At 39.6% G+C, this 21,480-nt stretch overlaps 1 protein-coding gene across 8 annotated transcripts in view; it reads left to right on the top strand.

The window, feature by feature from the left end:
- The window catches only part of MAST4 (microtubule associated serine/threonine kinase family member 4), a 618,638-nt gene that overhangs the window by 491,906 nt on the left and 105,252 nt on the right, over positions 1-21,480 (top strand). For all 8 annotated transcript variants that reach the window (XM_069556213.1, XM_069556212.1, XM_069556211.1 and 5 more), the window contains one exon: positions 5,920-6,008. In XM_069556213.1, coding sequence (XP_069412314.1) covers positions 5,920-6,008 — 89 coding nt within the window. The remainder of the gene's footprint in view (positions 1-5,919; positions 6,009-21,480) is intronic.

Genomic DNA, 21,480 nt, shown 5'->3' with positions numbered 1-21,480 from the left:
ATTCTATTAAGGTATCAGAATATAGTTAACAGATGTTCACATTCAGTACAGCTTTGGTCTATAATTGGCCTCCTGTGCAAATTTATCAAATTTTCCATCGAGATGAATTAATAAATTATAGCCTAGCTGTTCAGAATTCCTGGGGCTCTTCCTCGGCAGTCCCCTGCCCCACAGCCACGGTCAGCTCTCTGTCTTACTGAGTGTTGACCTCTCGCGTCAGCGGCGACCGTTAGAAATGACTGCCTGTTGGGGTTTCACTTTCTCAGCTTGCTCGCCGCCATCAGACACAATCAGTATTCATGTCCCCAGATGATTGTAATTTACAATTAAGCATCATTTCAGCCACTCAGAGCTGTTGCAGAAGGCCGCAGCCTGGTGGGCCTCACAGCTTTTACAGCCCTGTCAGAGGATAATTAACTGGTTCCTCTGCCAGGAGAGATGTAGCAGATTGAGGTGCGAGACATGTACAGGTCCCTCCAAACCCTTCATAGGGAGCTTTGAGCAGAAGGGCAGTCTAGGCAGCAACAGAATATGGGTCCTCTGGACCGAAAGTCCATACAGCGCTTTCCCCTTCCCTCAGGTGGTAGCTCATGGTCCTTTGTCCCTCGCTTTGAGTTAGGCCTGACTTCCACAGTAGAACGCATGGTTTGTCTCTCCATGTTCCTGACAAACGAAGGCACTGTTGGCAGGCATGGGAAGATTGAGGAGCTCCTTGTGAAACTGCCCTGGTGAGCTCAGGGAGCAGGTGGCACCCTGTGTGAGCCTCAGGTCACTTGGCTGAGCCAAAACACCATGCTGACAAAGGAAGTCCTTCCCGGTGGTGGCCTCCCGTCACGCTCGAGAGTCTCCACCTGAGTGCTCGTCCAGCTGTGACGAGCACTCTCACAGAGGTTGTGTCCCCACCCGACTTGCCTCCCAGCCCGCAGGGGCTAGACAGTCCTACTCACTTGGAAATACTGTCATCGCCTTTGCATCTTCCATTCTTCTCAGATCCCAGGTTCATGGTCAACAGTAATTGTAGCTTGGGCGTGTGTGTGTGTGTGTGTGTGTGTGCGTGCGTGTGTGTGTATGTTGTCTGTCAGTAGGCGGGTCTTTCCAGGGAGGAACCAGAGGAATGAGGTAATAAGGAAGGCTCACTTGGCACCATCAGCTCCTGTTCTAGTCCACCGTTTCACCTTTGCTATTATCTCAAGTTGTACAGGGTTGTCTTCTTGGGCTGAATTCAGAGTTTGCAAGTAAAGAGTCTATGCCATTGTGTCACCTCTTCAGATGAGAGGGCAACTGAGCATGTTGTCCATAGGCCGTGCCCCACACCTTGTTTTCAGCTGGGTGTCCTGAGGAGAAGCAGGCACTCTGTGGGCATTGGCTGTTCCTGGGTTTGGCATTAAGAACCAAGCACTGTCAGGGTAGATGACTTCCATTTCTTCTTAAAGAAAGAAATAAAGAGATTGTATTTTGGGAATGGATAGCTGGAACTTGAATTCATAATGGTTCTTTAGTTTCACCTTTGCAATCAAATACCTTTAAGATTCCTAAGGCTGAATTAGACTTTACAAGCTGAAACGCATAGAAGAAGGTAAATTTTCAGTTAAGATATTCCTGCTACAGTAGGAATGGTTTTCCTATTGTGCCTGGTAGGATGGCACTTGTTTTTCCCCTTTGACAGGACTTGAGGAAAAGCAAGGGTGGTTCAACTTGGTTGTGCTGCTGAAAGAAAAGGGACCTTGATTTGGCTCAAGTGGTGATGTCGCCACTGCTTCATCACTTTATGGGTTAAATAAGAATGGTGTGGTCACCAGCTCCAGGGCAGCCCGCCTCACACTGCTAACCATGAGCTCCTCCCTTTCATTAGGAAAAGAGTGTGATGCCTGGATAAATAAATAATGACAGCAGAGGTCAGGTCAGCATTTTGCACCAGTGTCATTTTTAATGCAGGTAGTGCCAGGTGCTGTGGTAGTCTGGGTAGTCAGTATTCAGGTCCTGTCCACTAGGAGTGCTCTTGTTTCGGGGTTAAAGGCAGATTTCAATTCATTTATTTTGAATCAAGTGCTTAGAATAATAAGTGACTCTCAGAGATACCAGAAGTAGGTGACAGTGAGATTGGATGACCACCCTCCTCTCCAACTTTGAAAAGTTAGGTACAGAATATCTCAATAGGGTCCAGTATTTTTAAAGTACACACACACACACACACACACACACACACACACACTTAATATAGGGAGAAGGAAATGGCAACCCACTCCAGTATTCTTGCCTAGAGAATCCCATGGACAGAGGAGCCTGGCAGGCTGCAGTCTGTGGGGTTGCAAGAGTCGGACATGACTAAACCACCACCACCACACACATACACTTAATGTATATATATACTTGAGATATATGGGTTTCCCTAGTGGCTTAGAACGTTAAGAATCTGCCTGCAGTGCAGGAGGCCTGGGTTAGATTCCTGGGTCAGGAAGATCTCCTGGAGAAGGGAATGGCAACCCATTCCAGTATCCTTGCCTGGAAAATTCCATGGGCAGAGAAACCTGGTGGGCTACAGTCCATGGGATCTCAAAGAGTCAGACATGACTGAGCGACTAATACTCTCATATATATATATGTGTGTGTGTGTGTATGTGTATTTTATATATATATATAAAATCTCAAGATCGAGGTGCTTTAAGGTTAAATATAATATAAAATATGCCTCTTTACCCTTAAAAATAATAGCAACAAATAAGTTCATTTGAGAGGCCAAGACCCTGTATTGTGCGTGTAGAGATGTGTGTACATATCTAAGTTTCTGCCTTGACCTATATTTTGTAAAGTCTAGTTTTGCCACGCTGAGGAACTTTTCATGTTTAAAAGCTTCATGTTTGATTTTGAGAGATTCAAAAATTTTACTTCTCTCTCTAGCTTCATGCTAAAGATCAATATAGAGGTTAGAGAAGACAACCTCAGTTTTGACTGCTCATCACATTTGTCAATAAGATATGCCTCAACTATTTAAGGATTTGTGTAACGCAATACCAGTGTCTTAATGGTGAACTGTTCAAATTCTGAGGCAACTTGTTTTTAACTTCCTCTAACTTGCTCTTGTGTTATTAGGTAAAGAATCCTATTTTTCTTCATCCTTAATTACAGTCTTCAATTTGTAAATATTACAAATCTTTTCAGACAATGGGCAAACATGGGATGAGTGTAATATAAACTTTGTTCTTATTTTTGTATTTTATATTGTTATATTGACCACACAAGTGGATTGTTGCTATTGTTCAGTCGTTAAATTGTGTCTGACTCTTTGCAACCCCAAGGAGTGTAGCACACCAGGCTCCTCTGCCCTCCACTATCTCTGAGAGTTTGCTCAAATTCATATCCATTGAGTCAGTGACGCTATCTAACCATTTCATCCTCTGCCGCCCCCTTCTCATTTGCCTTCAATCTTTCCCAGCATCAGGGTTAGCAATGAGTCAGCCCTTCGCATCAGGTGACCAAAGCACTGGAGCTTCAGCTTTAGCATCAGTCTTTCCAATGAATATTCAGGATTGATTTCCCTTAGTATTGACTGGTTTGAAGAGAAACAAGTAGATACCATCATTTTAGTCAGACATTTCTTTTTGAGATTTTTTTTTTTTAATCACATTTTTGAAATCAGTGCTTTTTCAATATCCATTTATTCTGGTAGACTTTAAATAACTGATACAATTGTGAGAATTTTTGTGTTTTTCTTTGTTTTAGATACAAATTGTTGGCTACTTTCTTGCTGTGGTACTGGACTAGTTATACTCTATACATGTCTCAGGAAAATTTAATTAAAATTTTTTAAGAAATATCATTTTCTAAATTTTAAGTCAGCATACTTCACTAATATCCCTATGTAAATATTCATTAGATTACTGTTTTTATTGATATATCGATATCAGTAGATATCAATTGATAGATATTTCTTATTTAATTTATATGTATATAAATTAATAATTGAATGTCAATAGAAAATTTACATAAATGATTTAGATAAAATACTAAATGTAAAAAATAACACTTATTTCCATTTCTGTGTAAGTTAGCCTGTGTTTTAGCCAGTTTCCTCAAATTAGCAAATGACTTTGCTGAGAGTTCCAGGATATAGATCTGTCATTTATAATTTCTTTTATTAACATCAGCAAGTTGATATATTTAATATTTATATTAAGATGAAAGGTATTAATTTGAATTAATATAAATACAGTGTATAAAATATTTCTTTTAAAAACACACACATGATCTGACTTGATTATGAATTTATTAATAGGTCAATGGTTCTTGATAGATGAGTTGATAACACCACATTCGACCTTCATAATTAAGTATCAAGGGTCTATTCTTATGCAACAACTTCTTTAAGGCTGAGTAAACATGATCTTAATTAAACACATAGATAATGCTAAGGGCTGTTGATTGCTCCAGTAAGGAAAGTAAAATGATGTAGCCTGACCTTGAGTGAGTGAAGTCGCTCAGTCGTGTCCGACTCTTTGCAACCCCATAGACTGTAACCTACCAGGCTCCTCCGTCCATGGGATTTTCCAGGCAAGGATACCGGAGTGGGTGGCCATTTCCTTCTCCAGAGGATCTTCCTGACCCAGAGATAGAACCCAGGTCTCCCGCATTGTAGGCAGATGCTTTACCGACTGTGCCACAAGGGGAGCCCTTCAGCCTGACCTTAAGAAATTATAAATATGAGAATGTTGACAAATGATAATAGGTAACAAACATCTAAAAGAGAGGATTGGTTCCCCAAGTCAATATTGTGGAAAGAAATTTGGTTTGGTTTTGAAATGTGTTATTCAAAAGTATTTAGAAATGTTCCTTTCATACATTTTATAGAAACTCTCATATATGTCCACCACATGTTACTTAAAAGTAGGTGAAAATTCCTGTTTAAAGAGTACTGTAACAGAGATATATTCTGAATTAGGAAGAAATTACAGTAAGTCTGTAATGGTGGTTAAAGGCAGCTCTAGTGTGGGAGGATGGAATTACAGTGAGCCTTGTAAGTGAATTCAAGGAGGTAACCTGCTGGGTTTTATCATCCTTTTCTAACCATGGTTATAATGTGGCAGTCTGTGCTGCAGAAAAGCAAAGGAAAGTAAGATAATATCCACTTCATCATCAACCATTGTGTTATGCTTTAAGGCTTGTGAAAGTTTGGAGTCAAATTAACCATTTTATAACTTTCTAGTAGCAGAAACAGGAAAAAAAATAGTTGCCCTGTAGTTGTTGCCCTGTGCATATATGTAGCAATTTATTTCTACTCACTGGGTACCAGGATAAAAAATAGTAGGTAATGTGCCTATGAGAAAAGGGCTTCATTGTTATTTTAATACAAACTGGAATCTGTTTTTATGATTCCAAAAATAGGAATTTGAGTACTGTATGAGATGAAAAATGAATGAGTAGTGAAATATTATATATGTATCTTAAGCATCAGCTGTTTTATTGACAAAAGGCACAAGTATGAAATTTGTCTAAATAATTAGATTTTTAATTAGTGCCTCATTGTAAGATTAATGTCATTGCGCTTCATTGCATGTAATTTTGTATTAGAAATTTCATGTCAACAGAGATGCTACGTGGGGTTTGCTGATTTGAATCCTTATCACTTGTGTGTATGGCATGTTACCTATTTGCAGTCAAGAGCCAAAAGAAGGCATTTGATTATAACTTCACTGGTGGTGAAGGATATTGATTGTGTTGTATATGATATGAATATATTACGTTTTCTGCTATTCAGAAAACAACCACCTTTCAAATATTAGTGACTGTATATTGCAAAAATTTTAGAAGTAACATGAGCAGATAGATTGTTCAATCTAAGCTATGTCTACTTTGAACATACTTGAACATTATGGATGCTAGGTTCTTTTGTGTTTTAAACCGTTTTTCCTTTCCTTTTGACAGTTGCCGAACCAGCAACCGGAAAAGCTTCATAGGCAATGGACAGTCCTCAGCATTGCCTCGGCCCCACTCACCTCTTTCTGCTCATGCAGGTAATAAGTTACTTTGAGTTCTGTTTTACTCATTCTTGTAGTTTTTTTTTTTTTTCTTGCTAGTTTTTAAAAGCTGGGCATTTTGAAATTTAGATGTGTCTCCACACCTTGTTATCTTGGTTTCTCTATTGCTTTATCACTAAATCATTCTTTTTGAGAAGTCAGTCCATCCTCTCTTTGAGCACGTGAACTCTGAAAGCTAGAATTCCTTTTTATTCCTCATGAGGTCTTATTTCAGTTTTTTTTTTCCCCATGTCTAAATTTGTGGATGATGCAAGTCGTGCTTCTATATTAGGATTTCCTTTTGGACATTTAGCCATGATAATTCACATGCAGTGGATTAGTGGTAAGAACTGTAGGGAAAGAAAACTATCTTTCTCTCTCCCCTCCTAACTTCTCCACTGTGAACCCTGGTAACCAGAGACAAATTACAAAAGAAAAGCATGCACATTGATTTAACGTATATTTTATGGAGCGTTCATAAGGAAATGAAAATCCAAAGAAAGAGTTAAATTAGACTGTTTTTACAGTTTTGATCAAGAATGGGGAGTCGTGCAAAGATGTATAGGACAAAGGTGAGCTAATCTCAGTAAGCTGGGGAAAACTCAGCAAGACATGTTTGTTCGGATTCTTCTTTGTCCCTTGTCCTCAGAGATAAGAAGGCTCCTTTCCTCCAGGCGTAGAGAGTGTGCCTCTCACATGAATGTTTTATGACCTGCTTATGAGGCAAGACAGAAAGCCCTTCCTCCGTACGTTGTTCCTCATATCCCCTCACCTTAAAATATTCAGTGTGCCAGTGTTCTGTATTTTGGGGTCTCAAGTCCTAAAGTGTGTCAGAACTATTCAGCATTTTTCTCCCTCCATTAATTATCACAAACGATGATGCTCTGAGCAGTCTAGAACATGTCTCTTATATGTGGGCAAGAGTTTAAAGTCTTACCTTCCAGTGGTATATAAAACTTAGCTTTACATCTAGACCCATTGCAGGCGCAAAGAAGATTCAAAAGATGAGACATTTAGCCTCAAGAGCTAATTAGAAGGACGGTAGAGCCACATTACAAAAACTATACAATGAAGACTGCTTTTTATTTTTTTTGAAATTCTGTCCAAGGTGGTACAAAAGGGTTAATTCCAAGCAGGAGAGTTTGGGAGCTATTGAAAGAGCCACTTGCACAGGATGTTGAAAGGTGAGCAAGACTTGGGGAATTCCTAGTGTGGGGCTAGAGCGTGGGATGTGTGTGCTTGATTGTATGGGAATGTAAAGGTGAAAAGAGATGAGAATCAAAAAGGAGAATGAATTTTGAATTTTGAGTACCTTTCAGAGATTTTGTGGAGGATTTGTAGGAAGATGTACTTGAGATTATGGAGGATGTTGGGTTAAAAGGATAAGTGATTAAGCCCTACCTCTGATAACTCTTATGGAAATTCTCACATACAGGTTTTCAGATTTTATATTTAAACTAGGGTATGACCGTCCCCTAGAAAGCAGTCCTTTTGCTCAGTGGGGATCTCCAGTTGAGAGTGGAAGTTATCTAAACATGTTTGGGGATGAAACAGGAGAGAGAAACAGGCAGGTAGATGGTCCTTTGGAATTAAGTTTTATTTTCCTTATAAATAAAAGATGGTAAAGTTTAAAAAGCAAAAGATAAGTTCATGAAATTATGATACTGTATGTAGTAAAATTACTCAAGTCCAGAAATACTACTCCTAGACAGAACTTTATAGAAATTCCTACATATATATGCAAGAAAACATGTTCTAGACTACTAATAGAAATGTTACTTGTAGTAGCTAAACATTTAAAGGAATGCAACCCAAATGTCTGTCAGTTAGAAAATGGGTAAATGAATTGGGGCATAGTTATCCACAAAGCATTGGGTCCATAGTAAACAAATGAACTAGCACTTAAAGATGGTGTTGGGCATAAAAGCTAGTTGCAAAAGAATCATATTTAAACCATACCTGTAAGGTTACCATGATGCTACCTGCAGTGTTTTCTTTAGGGATACGCACATGCACGCACGCATGCACGCACGCACGCATGCGCGCGCGCATAAATACGTATCTGTGTATATACATTTGTGGGCTTCCCAGCTGGTTCAGTGGTAAAGAGTCTGACTGCCAGTGTAGGAGACCTGGGTTCAATCCCTGGGTCAGAAAGATCCCCTGAAGAGGGAAATGGCAACCTACTCCAGTATTCTTAACTCGGAAATCCCATGGACAGAGGGGCCTGTCGGGCTACAGTCCATGGGGTCACGAAGAGTTTTTCATGACTTAGCGGCTAAACAATGACAGCAACAAATACACATTTGTAGTAAGAGTCTAAAGGAAAATACAGGCATCTGAAAGACCCATTTGGTGGTAGCAGTTACATCTGAGAAGGTGTGAGGAGGTATAATTGTGGAGAGGAGTAAGCAGTTGCTAATATGTTTCCAAAGCTGAATGGTGGGTACACAACTATTTATATTGTTACTTTTATACTTTGGAGAGTTATTGTCATTTTAGTGAAAGCTGACCGGAGGGTCAGGCAAGATCAAATACTTCACTTAGGGGCTGGAATTATCCCTTCGTTGCATCTTGTTTATTCCTCTGTCAGAGTGCCACCAGTATATACTAGGTTCTAAGTCTTTGATACCTTTTCTTTCTCTTACATAGTTCCTGCCCCTCTGTATAGTGTTCTGTATTCAGTGCATGACGCTGCTGTGCCCATTGCTTAGGCTTTTATTGCCATGATTCTCTTCCGTTCTGATATTGAGATTAAAGAATGTGCTGCAAGACTTTAGTGATCCTTTTAATTATCTTTCTTTTCTCTATGGAGAATTCTTTCCCCTTCAAAGCATAGTTTTGTATTTAATCAGAGGAATCATGGGCAAAGAAAATCCTGTTTTTCAGGTTCCAAGAGACTTTTCCTTTACGTTACAGAGGCACCAGGTTGTTATTCACTCAGAAACTGTAGAGAAATATGCGAGACTTTTTGTGAGAAAGGGCATTTATCACAGGCTGGTAGGTTCCTATTTCTTTATAAAAAAGAAGAAAAGGTAAATTAAATAAAGGACCCATCCTCACATCTTGATAGTGTGAAATGCCTTCTCTCTCACCGTGCCTCTCACCTCTTCCTGTTGCTACATTCCCTACTATGTATGGTCCGCAGATGCCAGGGGACAGTTCCTGGATGTCCCTGTGAAAAACGAGAATAAAAAGTAAGTGCCACTCTCAATGCTTCGTCAGCCAGTAGGTACACTTTCTGTTTTTGTAAGGTGACGATTATGTGTCAGGCCACTCATCACTGACACAGGAATTTATGTCTGTCAAATGAATCGGTAGAAATGAAAACATGAATTTATTTGTGTAGATGTGTCAGTAATGCACGGAGAAGGCAATGGCACCCCACTCCAGGACTCTTGCCTGGAAAATCCCATGGACGGAGGAGCCTGGGAGGCTGCAGTCCATGGGGTCGCAAAGAGTCGGACATGACTGAGCGACTTCACTTTCATTTTTCACTTCCATGCATTGGAGAAGGAAATGGCAACCCACTCCAGTGTTCTTTCCTGGAGAATCCCAGGGACGGGGGAGCCTGGTGGGCTGCCATCTATGGGGTCACATAGAATCGGACAGGACTGAAGCAACTTAGCAGCAGCAGCAGCAGCAGCAGCAGCAGTAGTCAGTAATGCCCTGAGGAAGAAGAGATACTGTCATTGTGTTTTGGAGCTTATCTCTGCAGACAAAATAGTGTTTGTTGACAGATTGGGATTCCTAAAAAGACTATGATCAGGACAGTCCCATTAAAAGAAAAAAGAAAGGTAAAAATCACAAGTTTCTAATGCTAAGTGTGAAATTTAATGCAGAAGCCTCAAAGGAAAAGACCACTATGTCTCTCCTGAATTGAAAAGTTTTGTATAACAAACAAAATCAAAAGAAAACAAAGTGTGAAAAATATTTTTAAGCCCGTAACTGAGAGATATCTGATTGCCTTAATATATGAAGAGCTTGTGTAAATTGATATGGAAGTGGTGAATGTACCAGGAGAAAAATAATCAAAAGATGTAAAAAGGTGTGTCACAGGAAAAAAAACTAAATTGGCCAACAAAAATGTGTGAAATGATGATTCATTTCTATTATAAGAGAAATATGAACCAGAATAATGAGACCATATTGTTCACCTAGCATACTATCAAAAATTTCCTAACACTGATAGAATCTGATGATAGCAAGGTTGTGGAGAAGCAGCCTCTCTCATATCACTTAGATGTTGATGTGAATTGGTACAACACTTTTTTTAGTTAGTTTGTAATATTGGTTAAAACTTCAACTACATTTACTCTTTGGCAAATCCATCTCTAGGAATTTATCTTACTGATATCTCACACAGTAACAGAAAAGAGTAAGTCTAGGAGAATCCCATGGGCGGAGGAGCCTGGTAGGCTGCAGTCTATGGGGTCGCGAAGAGTCAACACGACTGAGGGGCCTCACTTTCACTTTTCACTTTCATGCATTGGGGAAGGAAATGGCAACCCACTCCAGTGTTCTTGCCTGGAGAATCCCAGGGACGGGGGAGCCTGGTGGGCTGCCGTCTACGGGGTCGCACAGAGTCGGACACGACTGAAGCGACTTGGCAGCAGCAGCAGCAGCAGCACCATTGCTTATAACTAGCAAATGAAAAATTAAGTTGTTACCACTTTGTCTTTTATTGTACCCTTTATTTATTTAGTATACTCTTTATTTTTTAAGTGTACCCTTTATTTATTTAGTGTACCTTTTATTTATTAAGCATCTGGTTTAGTAGAAAATAATACAGGTATATAACCCAAGACTTCATGTTTGTTACAAAGAATGAGGTGGGGGCTTTTATATTCTGATATATGAACGCTGCCCAAGATAGACTATTCAGTGAAAAAATACATTGTGTAATCTTATATAAGTGTGTGTGTTTGAGTGCATGTACACATACATACATACTTGTATATTCATGCATATTCATAAGGAGTTTTGGGAGAGATACATTTAATAGTTTTTATCTTTGGAGAATAGGAAAGTAGGGAAATTAGTGTATAGTGCTTTTATAATGAAATAAGTTTCTGTAAATACAACTGGTAAATGAAACAAAATAATGTCTGATCTAGTTCTCTATTACTATACAATAAATTACCAAAAATTGAGAGGCTTAAGAAAATATCCATTTATTGATCTTATAGTTCTGTACAAGTCTAGGTAGGCTTGATTTGTTCGACCTCAGGTGGGCTCTCAGGGTATCTCGAGGGCAAAATCAAAGAAAGAGAAGATAAGTTCCTAGCTCTGTAGGAACCCTCACCTGTTTTTTTTGTTCAGAGTTTTATTCGGCCAAAGTCAGTATTGGTTGTTGACCTTAAAAAATTTTTTAAAGTTATTTTACCAGCAAAATGAGTTTATTTCGGGAGAGCAGAAAGTTGTAATTTGGCACAAGCAAATTTTCCTTAAAAGGTAAATCCAAAAAAACAGAAGAGAGAGGCTTTTGCCTTTATAGAGGAAAAGAAGTTGGGAGGAGAGTCCAGAGTCTGGGTGGCTTATTAGTGGCTGAGCTGTTGCTGGGCTAAGAGAAATCCTTACCTCCCTCTGCCGGGGTCTGGGTGGCGGTGTGTGAGAGCTCCCCCTTTAGGACTTCCCCATTCTATTTAAAACAAGTGAGCGAGTGAGTGAAGTCACTCAGTCGTGTCTGACTCTGTGACCCCGTGGACTGTAGCCTACCAGGCTTCTCTGTCCATGGGATTCTCCAGGCAAGAATACTGGAGTGGGTTACCATTTCCTTCTCCAGGGGATCTTCCCAACCCAAGGATCAAACCCAGGTCTCCCACGTTGGAGGCAGACGCTTTAACCTCTGAGCCACCAGGGAACAAGGCTTCGTTTATTTTCAGACAGGGCTGGTCTCTTATCTGTAGATTGAGAACGAATCTACTTCAAGCTCATACAGGTTGTGGACAGATTTAGATCCTTGTGGTTGTAGAATTAATATCCCCATTTTATCCTGACTGTTAGCAGGAGGCTGTCCTCAAGCTTGCATTGGCAATCCAGTCATTCTCATGGCTCATATCTATAACTTACTCTGCTATCAATAAAAGAAAATTATTTTAAAGGGCTTATCTGATAGGGTCAGGCTGAGTCAAATAAAGTCAAATTAAAGCCAACTGATACGGGACTTTACATCTGCAAAATCCCATTATAGTAGTACCTAGAGGAGTGTTTGCTTGAATAACTGGGGGACAGGTGTCTTGAAAAGACCATTTTTAGAATTCTGCCTACCACAGTATCACTTCAATACTTTATTTTGATTTGAACGGCTAAGTATAATCTCTAAGAGATTACAGAGGATGAACCACAGACTAGAGGTAGATAAATAAATGAGACCTATTAGACTTTTAGAGTCCCAAGATCAAATGTTGCCCCATTGGTCAAAATACCTAACCTTTTATGTCTTCAAAGATTATTTTACTGGGAATTTTCAGCTGGCTACTTAGATTCATTTGTATGAGTGTTTTTTGAAGGAAAGATAGAAAAAAAGTCTCACTTTTCTATTGCAACTCTGGAATTATTAAAGATAAATATCCTTAATCTATTCTATGTTTTCATAACCTATTAAGTTAGTATCTACTTGGGAAAACTTTCGTAAATTACTGTCTGTCTATCTATTGTATATATGGACCTCGTTTCTGAAGGATTAGTCACCACACAATTTTCTGTTCTGTACACCAGGCCTCTCTTCAAAGATATAACTCAGCTAAAGGAGGCCCCATACAGGTGAAAATAACCAGAGAATTGGAGAGATTGTGTGAACAATACAACTCCAAGTAGAAACTTGCAAAACTCAGAAAAGTACTAGGGTAGGCATATGAGGTGAGGCAATGAAGCACCCCAAATCTCACCATTCAGAACACCCTGTGAACATCTTGATGTGCATTTCTTCATTCTTTTCCCTCCTGCTCGCCTCTACCCTTGGAGCATTGGCTTAACAAACACAACCCAGAGTATAATGTGGTTCCCAAGTAGAAACTATGAGACATCATGTACATTTTTTCAATAAAGTTTTTATTGTTTCAGAAAACTACGAGGACCTGAGCCACACATTGGTCTTGCCACTTTAAAACTTGCTGTCCTTGTATTTCTGCTGTATCAATTGTACTCATTCACCAGATGTGACACTGAATAGGACGGGGTAACAGGCACAGGTTTTGCAGACAGGCATGCTGATACAAGGGTTTGAAAGTCACTAGACTAGCAGGGAAATGGAGAGAGTGAAAGATACACAAAGCAGAATAATAAATTCAAAGAAGAGCCTCTGGGATAGAACAAGATTCATCAACATTCCAGGGTGCCAGAGACGTATGTGAGAGCGTCCCTGATGTCAGCGAGGAACCTCACAGTAACCTGCTCCCCTGAGAATCTGAACCAAAAGCTCTGAAGATATGTAGCTGGGGGGTTAGGGGTTTAGTAAAACCTGAAATGTTGGCCCTCTGTGCCAACCAAGTCCTTAAATCACTTACCAACATCCATATGACCCTGTGCCATTTTTAAGGTATGATAAAATCTCATAAATTTTGCAGCTTCTGTTCCCATGACTGTGATTTTCAAGGCTGATATGGTTAAAAAATAAAATGTGATATACTGATTGTGACAGGAAAGCAGATAGTTTGTAGAAAATATGAGAAATTTATGTGGAAATATAAACCCCCCTTAAACCCACTATCCAAGAATAACCCTGCTAACGTTTTACTGTATCTCTGGTCTTTCTTTCCTGTATGTACGGGGCTTCCCTGCTGGCTCAGATGGTAAAGCGTCTGCCACAATGTGGAAGACCAGGGTTCGATCCCTGGGTTGGGAAGATCCCCTGGAGAAGGAAATGGCAACCCACTCCAGTATTCTTGCCTGGAGAATTCCATGGAGTAAGGAGCCTGGTGGGCTACAGTTCATGGGTTTGCAAAGAGTCGGACACGACTGAGCAACTTCACTTCACTTCATTGTGTGTGTGTGTGTCTATATATCTGTCCATGTGACTGAAATGCCTATGTTGAAACTATTTCTTTACTCCACCCTTGCCAACACTTGAGTTATAGTTTTTCATGTTCTACTGATACAGGCCAAATATAATACCATAGTACCAGTTTTATTAATATATAATTGACACATAACATTGTATTTAAGATACACAACAGTGATTATATATATATATATTTTAATGACTGCCAAAATAAGTCCAGTTAATATCCATCACCTCACGTAGTTACACATTTTTTTTCTTGTGAGGAAAGCCTTTAAGATTTACTCTTTCAGCAACTTTCAGAGAAGGCAGTGGGACCCCACTCCAGTACTCTTGCCTGGAAAATCCCATGGACAGAGGAGCCTGGAAGGCTGCAGTCCATGGGTTCGCTGAGGGTTGGACACTACTGAGCGACTTCACTGTCACTTGTCACTTTCATGCACTAGAGAAGAAAATGGCAACCCACTCCAGTGTTCTTGCCTGGAGAATCCTGGGGACGGGGGAGCTTGGTGGGCTGCCGTCTCTGGGGTCGCACAGAGTCGGACACGACTGAAGTGACTTAGCAGCAGCAGCAGCAACTTTCAGATATTCAATACAGTATTGCTAACTATAGTCACCATGTTATACATTACATCCCCAGAACTTATTTATTTATCATATAACTAGAAGTTTGTGCTTTTTGATCAGTTCAGTTCAGTTGCTCAGTTGTGTCCGACTCTTTGAGACCCCCATGAACTGCAGCACGCCAAGCCTCCCTGTCCATTACCAACTCCTGGAGTTTACCCAAACTCACGTCCATTGAGCGGTGATACCATCCAACCGTCTCATCCTCTGTCATCCCCTTTTTGATCGCCTTCACTCATTTCACCCAGCCCTCACTGCTGGCAACCACTGGTCTTGTGGCTTTTCATTTCTTCCATTTTGTTGTTCTGAGTTTGCTTTTTGTTTTGGGGGTTTTTTGTTTGTTTTTACATTCTATATATTCCTGAGATCATACAATATTTATGTTTCTTTGACTCTTTTCATTTAGCCTAATGCCCTCAAGATTCATCCATACTGTTGAGAATGGCAGGATCTCTTTCTTTTTTTATGGCTGGAGAATATTCCGTTGTAGACACAGACCTCATTTTCTTTATGCATCCGTCTGTCGACAGATGCTTAGGTTGTCTCTGTATCTTGGCTATTGTAAATAATGGGAGTGCAGATGTCTTTTTAAGATACTGATTGTGTTTCTTTCCAGGATGTACCCTAAACTGGAATTGCTGGATCATATGGTAGTTCCATTTTTTAAGGAACCTCCATAGTATTTTCCACAGTGGCTACTCCAATTTACATTCCCATCAATAGTGCACAAGGGTCCCCTTTTCTCCGCATCTTCACCAATGCCTGCTACCTCTTACCTTTGATAATAGCTATTCTTTGATCAATAGCTTTGATATTCTAGTATCAATAGCTTTGATAATAGCTAGCCTGGAAAATCCCATGGGCGGAGGAGCCTGGTGGGCTGCAGTCCACGGGGTCGCACAGAGTCGGACACGACTGAAGCGACGTAGCAGCAGCAGCAGCAGCACGTGTGAACTGAATATCTTAGTCATTGTAACGTATGCATTTTTTCTTAATCTTTTGTTATTTCACTGAATTTCTTTTCTGATTCACGAATGACTTTAATGTTGCTTTTTGATTAATGTAAGGTTTTTCTTATTTGTCATTTAGTTTGTCTTTTTCTTGCTGATTTCTTCCATTTTTTGTTTTGTTTTGTTTGATCTAGTTGTTGTAGTTTCTTTCTTTTTTTTTAAAACAAGACCGGTCTTCCTCTAAGACTCTGACAGGGCTGTTCTGACCTCGCTGTTTCCCCTGCCTCTTCATGCTTGACAAGCTTCCTATCAGCGAAGCGCCTCTTCACCTCCTTGTGCTCTTAGTCTGCCATTTAGGGTGGTGGTTTTCCCAAGCACTGAGTGAATTTTTGAGCAGCAAGAGTTTTCCTGAATTCTTCCTAAACTTTATAGGCTAGCCTATGAAGGGAGGAGATAGCAGTTTTAAAAAAAAAAAACATAAAATGGCATTAAGTCAGTTTCTGCCAACTTGAGGAGACTGTACACGTACATATTTCTGCTCAGGTATGTGTGGCCCCATCAAGTCTGCATGAAGCACACAGAGGGAAAGTTATTACTATGAATTTTAGTTTGCTGGTAGGAACAACCCAGTCAGTAGAGATGAATGATCTTTAGGTATCAGTGAAAGATTTCTCCTTAGGTTAGACTAGAGGCATCGCCCTGAGCGTAAGAGTGCCTTTATTTAATCTTTTTTGTTTTGTTGAGATTCACACTTTCAGCAGATTTTCCACGCTTGAAATATTATTTGCCAAGTTGTTTAAATATGCTTTGTAGATCTTTAATAAAAATGCTTGATCAGCAGGGCAGTGACCTCCTTTGGCTACATAGATGTGATGGTATAAGACAGATGGCTCCTTTGCCTCTTTATATTTGAAGAATAGGACAAAGCAAGATTGTGTGCTTTGAGAGTCATGGCAAATTGATGGCCAGCCTTAATGGAAATTAAGCTTGCTGATGCCCCATATAACCACTCTTTCTTTGAAGTGATAGAAACTTTCTTGTTTTACTCAAGAGCAATCGCTGACATGGCCGCCCATTAATTTTTTTTCTAATTCTAAGCAGATCTTAACAAAATCAACTTAAACTTGTGAAACATTGTGTTCAGCTGAGAGTGCTGTAGTGTCCTCCTCACAGTTTCAGTTTATGTAGGTCAAATTGGCAAATCATATTGCTAAATCCTTAGGTAGACATTACCTTGGAATCATCTGCTTGTCTGCTTTTATTAAAACTTTAAATGGGCTCAAGACCAGATTTCTTCATCTAGTGTGAGTGTCCACAGTGTACGATTTCATGGTACATTTGTTCTGTGACTTCAAGTACTTCATAAATCAGTTTCTCTGAATTATAGAGAATACGTCTTTTTTATTCCATACTGTACCCACAGTTTTGTTTTTTTCTTTTTTGTTTAAACCTTAGCCTTTGTGTAAATACCAATTGTTGGCTTGAGTAATGACCCATCTTGCCCTTCCTGCTTAAGGAAAAGGATGATAAAATCAGATGAACTGACGTCATTGTGTTTTCCTAGTTTGGGGTACAGCTTTGTGTCGAGTTGCTAATCGGGTATATACCGACATCATTAGTGTTTGTTTGTTACTTCATGCAGCTCCATCTGCTCCATGACCTGCATTTATTGTTTTGTTTCTCTGAGAAGAGTGTAATGTTTATATGTTATTTTCTTAATAATAATTTAATGACTGGCATGGGCTTCCCTTGTGGCTCAATGGTAAAGAATTAGCCTGCCAATGCAGGAGATGAAGATTCAACCCCTGGGTCAGGAAAATCCCCTGGAGAAGGAAAAGGCAACCCACTCCAATATTCTTGCCTGGAGAATCTCATGTACAGAGAAGGCTGTACAGTCCATGGGATCGCAAAGAATCAGACATGATTGAGCGACAACAGTTCAATCCAATCCGGTCTTTCCCCACTCTTTAGATAGTCCCCTAAATTTAAATGTAGAATTTAACCCAAATGGTCATTGATTTAGCTTTTTGGTTTCTCCTTTATTACAAATTGAAGCTTTTGGAAGCTTAGTGCTAAATTTAATGCACCCCTGTGTTAACAGATGTGGCCTTGTTTTGTCTTTGTTTGTGAACTTAGGTCTCTTGGGCAGCACTTAGGAAGATATTACTCCTCCATCCTTTGGGAAGGGTGCTTCCTTTTTTTTTTTCCCCAAATCTTTTTGTGTTTATGCATCTACTATGGATTCTCTTCTGCTTGGTTTCTGAAGTACCAATTGGATCTTAATTACATATTTTTCAAGTTAGAATTGACAATATCCATCATTGACAAACTGATGGATTTGTGGGGTAAGACGTGGTTAATCAAAGGTGGCTTCCAGATACCTTGCTGAGAATTGGATTAGTGAAAGGGAGGCTTCCCAAGATTCAGGAGACAAGCATAGTTTTGAGGTAGCACTTAAGAGTTCACTTTGCTGCTTATTGGATTTAAGAGGCCCATGAGACATCTAAGTGATGTAAATTACCAGTTGTCACATGGGGGCTGAAACTCAAGAATCTGTGCTAGTGAGAACAGTCTGGACTGTGCTTTTATAGATAGTAGTAAAAACCTGGGGATAGGATAAAATCATTGAGGGAAAGAGTTTTAGAAGTTTTTAAGATGAAACAGTGAACTGAGTCTATAAGGCCAACATTTAGATGTTCTGAGAGGACAAGAAACCAGCAAGAAACAGAGAAGCAGAAACCTGAGAGATAGGAGGGAAAGAGGAGACAGTGTCACAGACGTCAAGAGAAGAGGGCTCTTGAGGGACAGGTGAGTTTTAGCATGAGATCAGTAATCTCTGTCAGGCACATAACAAGTATTTGTTGAAATATAAATGAACTGTTTATAAAGAAACTTGCAGAGATCCTTTTTCCTCTGTTGACCAAAAATACACCAAACTTCTGATCAAAGGCAAAGTTTGTTTCCCACCCAAAGAGAAAATCCTCTTAAATATCAATCTGAGTACTTGCAAAGCCTTACATATTATAGTGCATTACCTTAATAACCATATTTAAAAGTCATTTTAGTAAGTCTTACATTTACCTTGTCCATAATATAATGTTTCCACCATTGCTGAAAGCTAAGAGGGTGCCATTGCCCTTTTTTCCTCTTCATTCGTTTCGATGCTAAGGTGCTTTACCCCTTCCCAAGTCCACAGAGCAGTCAGACAAGCCAGCATTTCACTGAAATTAAGGGGATCTAAACTGTTATCCTTCTGAGAGAGAATAGACATTGGGAATTCTTGAAGTTACTATTTTTTTTTATGAGAATAGAGTTCTTATAAATTTTAAACGGTTAAGAATACTTGAGAAACTTGGATCTCAAATAGACCAATTTCTTGAAAGTTAGTGAGAGGTAGAATCTTCTTAATTTCAAATTATGAAGATTAAAGTGATTAGCTTATCAACTTTGTCTGCTCTGAGTTTAGACATTTTCAGATTTAAATTTCATAAGTATGACGATTATATATTTCACTGTTTTAAAATATATAAATGACATGTATTATTATGTCTTCTAAGTCTCTGGGAAGCTTATGTATTCAAATTGGCCACCCAAGAAACCCTTTTTATCTGCTAGTTGAAAAATATTAGATTGCCTTCTGTTTAGGGTTGCTTTTTTTTTTTTAAGAAAACTTAATTTTGTATTGGCATATAACTGATTAACAGGGTTGTGATAGGTTCAGGTACATAGCAAAGCAACTCAGCCATACATATATATGTGTGTGTGTATCCATTCTCCTTTCAACTGCTCTATTATCCACACTGCCACATAACACTGAGCAGAGTTCCCTGTGCTATATAGTGGGTCCTTGTTGGTTATCTGTTTTAAATGGAGCAGTGTGTACAAGTCCATCCCAATCTCCCTAAATATCCCTTCTCTGCTAGGGTTGCTTTTATTCTAAGAGACATGATCAGTAAATGATGACCTAGAAAGTGAAAAGGTACATTTGAAATTCTTGCAGAATCACTTCTCTCCTCACCCTTGAGGTTCTCCCAGCCTGATGGTCTCAGACAGGACAGTCTGCTTTGGCGACCATCACGGTGACGTCAGTTTTCTGGCACTGGGATGCTTCTGGCATCGTCCTCATTAGCTTCCTCCCAGATTATCTCTGAACTTGAGTGAGAAATTCTCAGCTATATGCAAATACAGACGGTCATCTTCAGCCTGTTAGCTGGTGACTGTATGCAGATTCATATCACAGGAAAACTAACTCTATCCCAGAGATAAAAGAGCTTGAGGTGGGGGTCCTGTTGGCCTGGGGATCAGAAAGCTGTCTTCATTACACGCCCAGGCCATTGGTGGAAGGCTGTGGGCTGCCTCTCAGGCAACCTGTAAAGGGGAGTTAAAGTCTGTGTTTTTAATTCAAGTACCTATACTAAGGAACATTTTCCTAAATATCACATATAGCAATGGGATCTCTGTCTTTGAACTTAGCCTGGTATAATTACGATTTCCGCCCTAGTGACGCCTTAATGCAGATTTTTGTATTTACTGCAGTAATGTGTGAGGACTTCTCCAGAAAGCCATGCAAATTGCAGGCTTTTTAAGTTCTAAGCTTCGACATTAGGAGTTGCAGTGGGTAATTGCAGAGCTTGTCATGGATGGTAAGGTGTGTCATACACGGGGAATCATCACAAGTTTGGGAGGTTCAGCTGTTGGAGCAGGAGCCCATCCACACTCTGATGGTAGAGTTGATAGCAGATTTGGTTTCTGTAGACTAGGGAAGGGAGAGGTGGAGATAATTTAGGAAAGCATGGATACAAGGAGAGTCACAGACTTTTAGGAAGATCAGTTTTGCTCAAAAAATGGAATTTTAGGTTTTTAAAAAAGGTCTTTAAAAACCTTTTTCTTCCTGTTCACAAAAGTTGTACATGTTTATTATGGAAAATTTGGAAAATATAGGAAAGTATAAAGAAGAATATAATCATCATTTATATTCTTATTCACCACTCAAAATTAACCACTTAATTCGATATTTATTCAAATATGTAGATTTTACACATCTACCTTTATTATTTGTGCTTCCCTGGTGGCTCAGACGATAAAGCGTCTGCCTGCAATGAGGGAGACCCGGGTTCGATTCCTGGGTCAGGAACAACCCCTGGAGAAGGAGATGGCATTCCACTCCAGCACTCTTGCCTGGAAAATCCCATGGACAGAGGAGCCTGATAGGCTACAGTCCATGGGGTTGCAAAGAGTCAGACAGGACTGAGCAACTTCACTTTCTTTCACTTTCACCTCTATTATAATGTTTATAACATTTATGTATATGTAAATTTGTACATACAAACTTGTATTTCCCTGGTGGCTCAGCTGGTAAAGAATCCACCTGCATTGTGGGAGACCTGAATTTTTTCCCTGGGTTGGGAAGATCCCCTGGAGAAGGCAACAGCTACCCACTCCAGTATTCTGGCCTGGAGAATTCATGGACTACAGAATTCATGGACTACATATAGTCCATGGGGTTGCAAAGAGTCAGACACAACTGAGTGACTTTCACTTCACATACAAATTTAAATTTGCATAGGCACACATACCTTTGTGTATATGTGTGTGTGTTTGTGTGTGTATATACATGTATATATGTAAGTATGGGATCAGGTATAAGCTCGTGTCTATTTTCTTCTGGTATTGAGATTTTTACATACCATTAAATACTTTGTTTCAAATATTTGGTTTTCAGGAGTAAAAAATATTCCATTTCTTGAATGTGCCATAGTTATCTCCCCGTAAGGAGTATTTTGGCTATCTCCATTTTTTTTTCTTATGAGTAATATTGTGGTGAACAATATTATAACATGAATCTTTGTGATCAACTTTGATTAGTTTCTCAGCCTAATCTGGGAAGGTATTC

The sequence above is a fragment of the Ovis canadensis genome, chromosome 16, assembly GCF_042477335.2.
Source record: "Ovis canadensis isolate MfBH-ARS-UI-01 breed Bighorn chromosome 16, ARS-UI_OviCan_v2, whole genome shotgun sequence".
In the NCBI taxonomy this organism is placed as follows: domain Eukaryota; kingdom Metazoa; phylum Chordata; class Mammalia; order Artiodactyla; family Bovidae; genus Ovis; species Ovis canadensis.
Note: the sequence above shows the minus strand (reverse complement) of the source record. Positions and strands in the feature narration are given on the sequence as shown.